This window comes from Polypterus senegalus, chromosome 1, assembly GCF_016835505.1.
Source record: "Polypterus senegalus isolate Bchr_013 chromosome 1, ASM1683550v1, whole genome shotgun sequence".
Lineage (NCBI taxonomy): Eukaryota > Metazoa > Chordata > Cladistia > Polypteriformes > Polypteridae > Polypterus > Polypterus senegalus.
The window spans coordinates 215,765,865-215,778,645 of NC_053154.1; the positions used below are offsets into that span (position 1 = coordinate 215,765,865).

Consider the following 12,781-nt stretch of genomic DNA (forward strand, 5'->3'; position numbering starts at 1 on the left):
TGAGTATCCACAATTTTCCAAGGGGAACATTCTTCTGCACTGATGATTGTCCAGGCATTCAACAAGTAATGTGTCTCAAATACCCTAAAAAGGGCAAGACTGGTTTGTGATTAAAAAAAAATAAGAAAACCTGCACTAGTGACCTACTAAATGTTTCTTGTCTTGAAGCCAGAAGCAAAAGGTGCTGTTTTACTCTGCTACTCTATTGCGAATATTTAAGTAAAAAGTTAAAGATGAGAATTAAATCTGCTTTGTAATACAAAATAATGGCAATGTTCGACACACTGTAGCATATTTTTGACACACATTACCAAATATTTAAAGAAATGGTTTGGAGTATCATCAGCCTGTATGCTAGTAATGGTGACCTATCCCATTTATGAAACCCACAATAAGACCAGTGAAGTTTAAGTTTGTTTTTTTTTTTATAAAGAATGCAAAAGTATAAGGACAAGTTTTAACAGAAAGATTTAATAATAAAGGATATCTAACAAAATAATCAAAATTACGCCTCTCTGGGGCTCCCTATACTACAGTACAACAACAACAACATTTATTTATATAGCACATTTTCATACAAATAATGTAGCTCAAAGTGCTTTACATGATGAAGAAAAGAGACATAAAAGACAAAGTAAGAATTAGAATAAGACAACACTAATTAACATAGAATAAGAGTAAGGTCCGATGGCCAGGGAGGACAGAAAAAACAAAAAACTCCAGACGGCTGGAGAGAAAAAATAAAATCTGCAGGGGTTCCAGGCCATGAGACCGCCCAGCCCCCTCTAAGCAGTAATATCCTCTCATGCCCCATATGGTGACTAGACTGCTGTCCTCTCGGAATAAGCCAAAGATAAAACTCCTTCCTACCTACCTCATCTTTAGAATTATATTAGCCTCCTCTTCCTCTCTGCCAGTTAAGCCCTTGTCATCACACTGCTCCACAATCTTCTCTTTGACCTTTTCTTTGAAGGTTCTTGTAAGTTTATGAAGGACTTCTAAGTTAGCACTATGAAGCTAACTTCTAAGTTTATGAAGCACAGAACCCATACGGAACCCGTCTTGTTGAAACCCCCCTTGATTGGCCTCTGGATTCTCTGCTGACCGGCCTGCCTGCTTAAACGACAGCTCTAAGTAAGGCCTACAGGACTCTCCAATATGCTGACAAAGTAGCTGTTGCCACTTTGTACTAAGGACGACTGCCTTTAGCATGTCCTTCTGCAGTTATTTATTGCAGCCTTAACCCACCCTAGAAATGTGCCAGCTGATATCTTGGACAGGGGCCTTTTCATCTTGACAAGGTAATGTACCACCTGACATCCTGAGTATGAGATGTAATGTACTGCCAATTGGTTGGAGTGCAACCATGCTCTCATTTATACATGTGAATAATGGTGATGGAAGCAGCATGGCTTCACAAATTTTAATGCTGTTTCCTCAGGGGTTCACTAGCTGAGTGGAGTTTGTACATTCTCCCCAAGCCTGCCAGGTTCTCCACTCACACCCCAAAGCTGTGGGCGTTAGGTTAACTGGCGTCTTTCAAGTGGCACTGCATGGGTGTGTGTATAGACTACCTGGAGCTGGATAAGTGGGTTAGAAAATGGTAGAAAATATAACCAAAATATATGAGAACAATTTAGTGCCAGCAATGCTAATTTAGACATTTACAAACTGTTGAATTTTCAATGAGGCTTACTGACACCAAAAAGGGTAAATGTTCCTTTATATAACATCTACTGTAAATAATACTGTACCAAGTGATTCCTCAAAAAGTACGCTGCCAATTATGCTACTTAAAAACTAGGTAGATGTTGGTTTATAAAGTAAAAACTTGAGATTTTCAGTCTTCAGCATTCCTTAATCTGGCATCTCATTTTTATATTTGATTGTTTCTATTTCCACACAGGGTGCTGTTGTAACTCTGAAAGCCCTGGACTTTGAGATTAGCAGTGGCCGATATACTCTCATCATCACAGCCACTGACCAGTGTCCCATCGTGCTGCAGAGGCTCACATCTAGTGCCACAGTAAGTGTATTCATGTTCATAGTAGAGTTGGGCATGGAAAACTGAATAATACCTGTTTGTAAAAAGTACTTCAGTTGAATAATAGAACTCAATTACTTGTGTGTGGCAGCTAGGAGGCAAATATATGAATGCCAAAATTAATCCATAAATACTTTTGTAAGGAAATTGCAGAGATTTTTAAAAACACAGCCAACAAACCATACAGCAATGGCCAGGGGTGTTCTTAGGATGGAGGGGGTGCCAGGGCTTGAACCGTTGCTTGGGTCCTACCAAGGTATTGTGAAGGAAAAACCATGACATGTAATGTAATGTCAATACTTAGAAGTCACCCAAACTTAAACAGGCACTAATATAAGAACAGCAAATAGTGTAAAAAATATGCAGTGGGTGGATGGAAAGTAACAAAAAATGCAGAGAAAGAGGGAAAGACTCTTCAGTGCCAACGTTTAGAATTATATTGATAGCCATGAAAGCACAGTAAGTCATGTTAAATAATAAAAAGAAGGAGACTGGGATCCATTTCATCTATCTGTTTTGAAAAGAGAGACAAGGAGAGGGGGAGGAACCAGTATTTAAAAACATTCTGTCAGTTATTTTCACAATATTACATATTTTATATTAAGGTAAAACTAAGATAAAATGAAAACAAAAATAAAAATGCATAAAAATAAACAGATTTAGTTTGACTCTGGTATAGCACTTTTGTCCAGCTATACCAATAAACGTTACCTGTTTTCAATTTACGTCCAGTTCTGTAATTGTAGGAGGTCTGGATTGTATCGCTTCATAGTCAAATGACCTTTCCTAACCTTCTGATTGGTCCACCTCAACATTCTTCTCGGGTATTCAAATTGTACAGAACAATTTTATTTTTTAAAAGGAACTCTTGCTGCTGTACAAAGTGACAAGTAATTCATTGGAAGTTTACTGACACGTTTTTCACTCTTGATACATACCCAAGATGATCCAATAAAGTGTTTCAGATAAAGGTATTGTTGGTCAGTACATTTCAACATCACTTTTTAGAATGTATTACCTATTATAAGGGCAAAGAAAACCAGCAAATCGTCATAGCTGAAATGAGCACCCTGTCATTAGATATCAGTGCATGGTGATGAGTTGATGTACTTGTTGGTTGTTATCATTCACAATTACATCTAATGTGCCATCACTTATTAACAGATGGAAATTTTGCAAAGGATTAATCTGTAAATGAAAAACTTGCCTTGAGCCCTGAAGATCTGTGTCTTTAAAAGTTACCCAAAGCTCTTGTTACACAATATGCACAGTCAGAAATGGCATCAGAGTTTCTGCAAAGCTGTCACCTTCATGTGTTTCATCACTAGAACTAGAATCAATCACCCACCACTGACCATTGCTGAAGACCTGTCACTATCATAACATGACAAATACTTCCTTCCTCATACACTTTACACTCTGAGAGCCCATTTTCAGCTCTCCTGCTGCCACAATTGCTGTCCAACAGCCATCCTCAGTTACTCCCTATAGTTCACTGGAGATGTGTAAACATGGAGATAACAGTGTGTGTGTGCAACTAACAGTAAAGGAATTAAAGAGGACTGGATCTGCCAGGTGCGGCACGGTGGTGCAGTGGGTAGCGCTGCTGCCTCGCAGTTAAGAGACCCTGGGTCCTCCCTGCGTGGAGTTTGCATGTTCTCCCCGTGTCTATGTGGGTTTCCTCCGGGTACTCCAGTTTCCTCCCACAGTCCAAAGACATGCAGATTAGATGCATTGGCGATCCTAAATTGTCTCTTGTGTGTGTGTCCTGTGGTGGGCTGGTGCCCTGCTCGGGGTTTGTTGCCTGCCTTACGTCCTGTGTTGGCTGGGATTGGCTCCAGCAGACCCCTGTGACCCTGTATTTAGGAAATAGCGGGTTGGAAAATGGATGGATGATTCATTTCAGGGCCCTGGTCTACAGCCCAGGTTAGCCCATGCAGAAATCCAGCTGTGGTCAATGCTCAGAATGTTTCTGTTGCTGGATCCAGTTGATCACTTGACTTCAAAAGGCATACTTTACTTTTGAAAAGTAAAATATGTTCAAAACAAAGATTTATTTTATTATAGTGAAAATATAATGTGATTCATGACGGTATTGAGTTGAAACCCCCTAGGAGTGAATTGACATTTGCCGTATGGAATTAGGCTTTATCAGAAACAGAGCATGACTCCCCTTCTTCCTGACCACAAACTAATTCAGCCAATTGAAGAATCTCCGCAGAATTTTATAGAAATGTTTGATTAATTTTCATATTTAAACACCCTAATAAAGAACTGCCCAAAATGCCCACTGGAAGTTTATAGAGCTACCTGAGTTATACAAAACATTTTAGCAGTTTATTGCAGTTATCCAATAAGAAATTATGAGATTGTTTAATTCACATTTGATTCAAATCCAATAAACCTTATTTTTAGTACACTTTTTCACATGTTGCAGTGTATTTTTTTCCACTGGCGCATGTCTTTGAAGAAATGTGGATCCATTTCAGATTTCTGTTTTAACATAATGAACAAAAACCTTTAAACTGCTAGCCTTGGTTGATTTGGCCAAAGCAGAGATAATATTATGCATTTTCTGAACTAGTGCGGACATTATAAACATATTGTACTTCTCAGCTAATTCTAAATAGCTTAATATATGCAAATGATATTTCATGTTACATTTGTTGTGTTTATAGTTTATGCTGTTATTTAATTCTGGGTAGCTTTTCCAATACCAGGAAGCATCAGGCACAAGGCAGGAACCAGCACTGGGAAAAGTGCCAGGCCATTGCAGGGCATACCCTCAAAGATATATGCAGATACTGTTTCATATGGTGCCAATAGCACAAGTTAAGAATATAATAAAGATTGTATCTTAAACAAATCAAACATGCACAGTATGATCAGTGTGTGAAATACCCAGTGGTAATAAAGGGATCCTGTTATTGTTGGCTGAACACTGAAATCGTGTGCATTCTTGTAAGTAAATGTAAGGTATTGCACATAGGATGTACAAATGATAATTTTGAATGCACAGTGGAAAGTCTGAAATTTGAAAGTACCCCTTATGAGAAGGACATGGAAGTCGCAATTGACTCATCACTATCAACTGCCAGCCATTACAGTTTTTCTCAGTTGCTTTGGTGCATTTCTCATAACAGACTTAACATTTGCATAACAGCGAGTGCATTTCTCAAAACACTTAGTGCAAATGGCAAAACATCATGGATGACCAGCCAAAGCAGTTAACCTCTTCAAAATCCTTAATCCATGCCTCAAAAGCAAGTATTTACATAGCTGAATATGTCAGTGCCATCAAAATGCCAAGTTCATGAATCATCGTCCACGGACGTGACAGCCAAAATGTAAAGTCATGTTATCAATATAAAATTGGCACAATCTAAACATTTTCTGATCCACAAAACATCTGAATGACAAGGGCAGGAATCATAAAAATACAAAACACTGATTGCGGGAGATTGATTCAAGAAGAATATTTTATTGATTGCACAGGTATTTGGTGACATACCATGCACTGCACTTGGAGTCTAGCAAAAAAATGCATTTCAATACTTTATGCATAACACATGAAATGAAGGAAAAAAAATTACAACATCGAAAACAATATATACATACTGAAACTCTAAATGCTCTCTACAATTGCTGCTGATCCTGTATATTGGGCCACATGTTCTCATCCACATCACAACGGATATCTTCCTTTGCAATGCAGCGTGGAAAGAACCTCCTAGAATGTCTTATCCAGCCTCTGCTGTTATATCCCCACACGCAGCTTCCATGGCAGCAAGCGGTGTCATTTGTGTATGTGGGTTACGCTCATATACCTTTCACCTCCAAGCTGAGAAGAACTCCTCAATTGGGTTGAGGAATGGGGAAATAAAGAGGTAGGAATTCCATCAGCATCCTCGGGGTGGTTGGCAAACTATAGTCTGATTAGGTTGGAGTGATGGAAACTCACATTATCACAAATGATCACATACTGTGGTACATTTTCTTGACCAATCTCCTCATCAGGAATGAGATCCCTGTAGAGGGTGTTCAGAGAATGTCAGCAGATGTTGGGTGTTGTATGGCCCCACAAGAGGAATATAAGTTTGGACCCCATTGTCCGAAATAGCCGCACACATAGTGATGTTCCCACCCCGCTGGCCTGGCACGTCAACAGTAGCTCTCTGTCTAATCAGATTACGCCCATGTCTTCTTCCTTTGGCCAAGCTGAAGCCAGCCTCATCCATGTATATGAAAATATGTGCTGGTTCACTTGATTCCAGGTCCATTATACGCTGTAACAAACAAGATACTACAGTGCGTTTGATGTAAAAAGCATTTTCATTTCAGAGACAATAGAGTCAAATCTAACATATTCACGTTGCTTTCACAGCGGTAAGGTGAAATCAACTGTACTGCATGTCGATATACAATGTTGGGCTATTTGCTGTACAGTAGATTACAGTTACAGTATTACTGCACATGTTCAGTCTTACCTGCACATACTGGTACCGACGTTCCTTCACTATTCCTTTCAAATGGTACGTAGTGCAACTGCTTCATACTCATTTGGTTTCTGCTCAGCACTCTGTCAATAGTTGAGATGCCGACAGACTGGACATTCTCAAACACATCGTTGTCAGCAATAATGGCAGTTGGTATTTCCTTGAGTCTTATGGCATTATTTGCTATGACCATTGCACAAATAGCCTCTTCCTGTCGAGGAGTGCAAATAGGCCCCCTGCCACCTCTTCCAGGAAGTCTTGAAGTCCTATGTGTCACAGTAAAAATACAACACTGAATGGACAACAGTAACATACATATTGTCTAGTGTGGACTATTGTAAATATATGACATACTGTAACATTATAAAGTAATACACACAAATACAGAGTAAAATCGTTGATTTACACACCTGTTCTCTCTGTGAAATGTCTGAACAATCGAGGATACGGTTGTTCTCCCCAAATTTGGCTGCACCCTTTGACCTGCTTCAGCCATTGAAAGGCCATTATTTATAACATGGTCTACAATTGTGGCCCTTATTTCATCAGAAACTGACCTATGTGTTGAACCTCTTCTACAGTATTTTGTCTCCTTACACCACACACCACTACTCTTCTTGGTCTGGGCTGTTGGCCCTGTTCATTTTCTTGCTGTTCTTCCATTTTCAGGTTGTCCTTCCTTGATGTGCTTCCACGCTGCATTGTGCCTTGTCTTTATATGCTTGCCAACTGCAGGTTCAGGAGGAATTTTAGGGGACTGCTCAGTGATTAGTTGCTTGATTGATCCAAGATCTCACACGTGCCCCGAATAATGTGTCACCTGTGAGAAGTTTAAGGTGGTGCAGGAATCATTAGTATTGTGAATACAAACCAAAAAAAGTTTTGTAGAAACCTATAAAATACACTTGACAGCCAATGATATCTTGTTGAATACTTTTAACTGCAATAACTTACACAATGAAAAACTGACAAGTTTGTCTGGAGTGTAAGACTATGCAAAAGAGGGCTACACAATGCATTTTGATCATCATGACATCAGCAACCGCTGATGCATGATATAGCTGAGACCTGCACATAAGCATCTGCCTGAGTGAACTAAAGCAATTGCAAAATGACGAAAACACCCAGAAATTGCTGTTATGATGTGCACAACTGACTAAAGGTTGTGGGAATTGATCGAGCAGTTTTGAGAACTGCAATTCTGTTGTGAGAAATGCACCAAAGCAACTGAGAAAAACTGTAAGAAGCCTAACAGAATATTAGGTTATATAACATAATGTGTGGAGTCCAAGTCCAAGGAGGTTATGCTGAAGTTTTATAACACACTGGTGAAGCCTCATCTGGAGCACTGTGTGAAGTTTTGGTCTCCAGGCTACGCAAAAAGACATAGAAGCACTAGAAAAAGTCCTGAGAGTATTGACTAGGCTGATTCCAGGCCTTACAGGGCAAGGCTTATGAGGAAAGGCCCAAGTAGTTGAACTTTTTCTGTTTAAGCAAGCTGGAATTAAGAGGAGACATGTTTAAGTGTTATGAAGTGTCTGAAGTGTTTAAAGTTAAGAAGGGAATTAGTACAGTGGGTTGAGACTTCTTGTTACTTTAAAATGAGGTCATCAAGAAAAGTTGGACACAGTAGGAAACTGGTTAAGGGTAGAATTCGCAAAAACATTAAGAAGTTATTCTTTGCACAGAGAACTACTGACACACGGAATAAGCTACCATGTAATGTGGTAGACAGTAAAATTTTAGGAACCTTCAAAACTAGACTTGATGCTATTTTGGTGGAATTGGGTGAATTGGATTGGCAAGCTTTGTTGGGTTGAATGGCATGTTCTCATCAAAACTTTTTCTAATGTTCTCCTGGTCTTACTCATGTACTGTAAAATGCACAGTTAGCTAAATACTGTAGAAGGCTTATACTTCTACATCTGCAGATGAAAGTCACTGCATCTTGAGTGTGGGCTCTTGAATATTAAATTGATCTTTGAAAATACAGAGACAATGAAATATTGGGCAGAAGGGCTTCAAGTCAAATTTAACAGATTAAATCCCTCAGAAACTGATTTCCACACTAAGTCATTCCATTTTACAAAGTTCAGACAAACTCCATACATCAAGCTTACCCTTCAATAAAACCGATGTGGTCACATCACATGCTGGCGTCCTGGGAACAACCACATCTTAGGCAACCGCTATAACAGAAAGAAGTTGAATGTTGGCATAGAATGTATGGAGTAGTGCATGAAGAACTGACCTTCTCAGCAGAAGGTTACTGGTTTGGACCTTACATCCAATTCATTGCACAGTATGACCTGTAGCAAGCCTGAATGAACTCCATCTTTAAGAAATATATGTAAACAGTTTCACTACATTTCTAGAATTCTAAAGTGCATTTTTAACGCAGTTCATTTCAGAAAGGAACTATGGAAAATAAGTGTAATTTGTAATATATACTAGACAGAACATAATGTTAAGATTCTTAGAACCTGACACCAATGGACAGACCAGAGCCTGCTTACTTCAGACCACTGTAAGCACTAATACTTTTGGATAATAGCTCCATTATCTCTTCCTTCATCTTCTTATATAATACGCTACTTTGGCTGTCCATTTGTCTGTCCAGGATTTTAAATCACCTGTAACTCGCAAACCGTTTGAAGTATTAACCTGAAATTTGGTACATATATACTACGTGACGTCTACTATCTACTTTCGGGGTGATTGACCTCCAAGGTTATTCCTCTTTTTTTTAAATTTAATTTTATTGTAGAATCAACTCTCACAAGCAGCCAGCAGGGCAGCCATGTGGTACACATGTACAGGCACTGCTCTCAGCCCTACCACCTTCGCCGTCACTTCCCCTACCTCTGCATATCTTAAATCATTCTTGAGGAAGATTGAAGATTTAAGTGCCAACTTAAGTGAAAAATTAAAGAAAACGTACTAAGTAATTGAAACACAAACACTGACTTAATCAGTTTTAACGTGAAAAGATGCCGACGAAAGAAGAGAAGAAGTGGGCTGCTAGGTTGGAGAAAAGAAGAGCTGCTCAGAAAGTAGCAAGCACATCCAGCTCTGAGCAAACAAATGCTAAATGTACATATAAAAGAGGATGAAAACTAGCAATGCTCAAGTCAAGTGTATTCACTGCTCGTTATCGTGCAGTGCGCCGTTACTGGTAACATATATTCGTAATAAAGCAGTATGTATGCAATGGAAATTAAGTAGCTACATTACAATTACAACATTTATGAAATGAGGAAAAGGCAATTATTATTTGAACATGTAAACAAGATGCATAAAATCAAAATTCACATCCATTCATTTATCTATCATCCAGGAAATTTGATAATTAAAAGATATTATGAAGCCAGAGCCTATACTGACAGAATCATGTGCATCACAGGAAACAATACAGCTTCTCCATCACAACTCAACACTAAATTGGAAGTATTTTATTCAGTGTTGCATCCAATTAGGGAGTTCTGCTATAGATGCACACTGGATTATTCAGTGCTCATGTGATGGATGTCATTATAAGACAAAATTATTAATGAAGCTTTATATACTTACTGTATGACTGCTGCCACCTTTGATCAACAAGGTGTTATAGTAACTGAAAGCCAAGCTATTTGTTATTATTCCTAAGTGAAGTCATTCATTTCCACCAAAATAAATATAGCTTGCTAAAAATAAGCAAATGTACTGATAATTAAACAATTTTAATAAAATGTCAATGAGTGCCAATGATTTTATGTTCTAGTGTGGCACCATCGATCAATTTTCTGGTCTATATACTGTAATCTAATTTTGGTTCATTGGAGTGCTGGGGCCTGTGCTGGGCAGCACCACACTTTGAACAAGCTCCAACTGAGGAGAATTCATCAGCCTCTCATAGGGTACATGTCTTATCATGGAAGCGTCCTAGGGTGACACTATTCTCACTTTCAGTCTCTTCATTACTTAGACTGAAACAGAGTGTCCTAAATTCCTGCTACAGCCATTGTATATTTACACTTACCAGCCTACACAGACCACAATAAACAGGAAAGAAAGTTCATACTTTTTTCAATCATTATAGATAACTTAAGATTCTTAATGATGTGCCCAAAACAAAAGCAAAACAATGATTGTGCCATATTATATCAATGTAACCTTGATGAATAGCAGTTTGTCTTCTTAGGAGTCTAGACATCCAATATGCTCAGATAATGAGTTGGAGCTTTGCCTTATTGATATCTGATGCAGTGTGGTCTCTGGATGATGGCCTGATAGAGACTCTGACTTTCTCTGTTAGCCTAAATGTATGCTGGTCTTGTGTTTTCTTGATGCACCCAGTGGGTCAATGGGACATCGTAGTATTGTCCTGGCTTCCCTGCCATATTCATACACTTTGTCCAGTCCTCTTTAGGCATGACTTATGCCCTTAAAATTGACACCAGCTCAGGTATTCACTGTAGATCTAGGACTAAAGCAAAGTTACTTACTGGCTTTAATCTGGTATTTCTTGAATACTTAACAAAATCTTAACTATATTAGTTCTGATCAGGTATATGGTAAGTACAAGAATTTGTACAGGAAAAAAGTTTTTTTCAAGTTACATACTTTTATCATAGCATTGTGTGTAAAATAAAAGAGCAAATCACACAATCCACATGCCAGGTACACAGCCAACATCAGGCAAATGTCAGAGAATATGTTTGGAATTGGAAATAAACTTTTCTGAAGGAAAAAACATATAGTCACAGTGACAACATACAGACTCAACAGTTAGTGACTGGACCTGAATTTGAAAACAAGAATGTGTTGCAGGAGTTGATCACAACACCTCAGTGCCACCCAAATCAACAGCTACAGCTACAACAGCAAAGTAAACCATAGTTGACGTGTCATATAAACTTGCAATTATGCACATTGCACTTGTACAAAAAGGATTAAACACCTGCTCCAAACACAGCCAGTCTTCCATGAGTGTCGTCTCTCTTTTAGATAGATAGATAGATAGATAGATAGATAGATAGATACAGTAGATAGATACTTTATTAATCCCAAGGGGAAAGTCACATAATCCAGCAGCAGTATACTGATACAAAGAAACAATATTAAATTAAATAATAATAAAAATTAAAAAAAAAAAAAAAAAAGCAGACAATAACTTTGAGTCATGTTAGCATTTACTCCTCCGGGTGGAATTGAAGAGTCACATAGTGTGGGGGAGCAACGATCTCCTCAGTCTGTCAGTGGAGCAGGACAGTGACAGCAGTCTGTCGCTGAAGCTGCTCCTCTACCTGGAGATGATCCTGTTCAGTGGATGCAATGGATTAGGATTTACTCCTATGACAATCTTCAGTTCAGTTTACATTTGCACTGGGCCCTTCTCAAAAGGCTAGACCAGAGCACTAGACTGATTATGAAAATGGAACATTGCTGCAATTTTAGAATGGTTTTACCAGGAAATGGTAAAACTCTGGTTGACTTACGCCACATGATCACTCAGCCTTACCTTATGGAAATAATAACATGCTATCTAAAGTTGTGCAGCTGAGTGTCCAAGGCTGAAGTGTTAGATGTGAAGGGAGTCATTCATCACTCAGATTCAACACAGAAATAGTCCAGTGGTTATATTAAACAAAGCACGTGAACTGACGAGCAGGATAAATAAAGCATTTCCTGCTTCAGAGTACATCACTAAAGGCTTTGGTTTAGGCTTTTGCAGCGCTATGGCCAAGCCAAAAAGCCACATTAAAATATTTCACATCAGTTCTAATTGATTATGCAAGACTGAAGCTGAGATGGTGAAGACTCACTGACAATTATATAAAGAGGTTAAAACCACAGGTTAATAAAAAGCTTTCCATTTTTCTGTCTTTAGAGTGATCTATAGAAATAGATCATAATGCAGTTCAGCTTTGTTAGGACTGGAGCCTATGCTGGCAGCATAAGGCTCAGTGTAGGGCAACAGATCATTGGCGGTACATACAGTTACACTGGAGTCAATTTAAAGTCAGCTCATAACTGAATCATGCTGTTTGTGATGTAGGAGAAAAACTGTTACAGACATGTTAAGAACTTGCAATCTTCACACACACATTAAGGTGAGGAAGCATTGCTAACCAGTACACCAATGTGCTGCCTCACAGGCTGTTCTCAACAAGCATAACAAGTACAGTATTGACCTTAACTGAGGGTATCAGAGAAATGGAAAGAGTACTTTGAAGAATTCGAAACCCAGTGGAGAAATTCT

The 12,781-nt window shown here is 38.7% G+C and overlaps 1 protein-coding gene across 4 annotated transcripts in view; it reads left to right on the forward strand.

Annotated features, from left to right (window-relative positions):
* The window catches only part of cdh23 (cadherin-related 23), a 1,363,918-nt gene that overhangs the window by 1,228,576 nt on the left and 122,561 nt on the right, over window positions 1-12,781 (forward strand). For all 4 annotated transcript variants that reach the window (XM_039768795.1, XM_039768746.1, XM_039768764.1 and 1 more), the window contains exon 38: window positions 1,907-2,026. In XM_039768795.1, coding sequence (XP_039624729.1) covers window positions 1,907-2,026 — 120 coding nt within the window. The remainder of the gene's footprint in view (window positions 1-1,906; window positions 2,027-12,781) is intronic.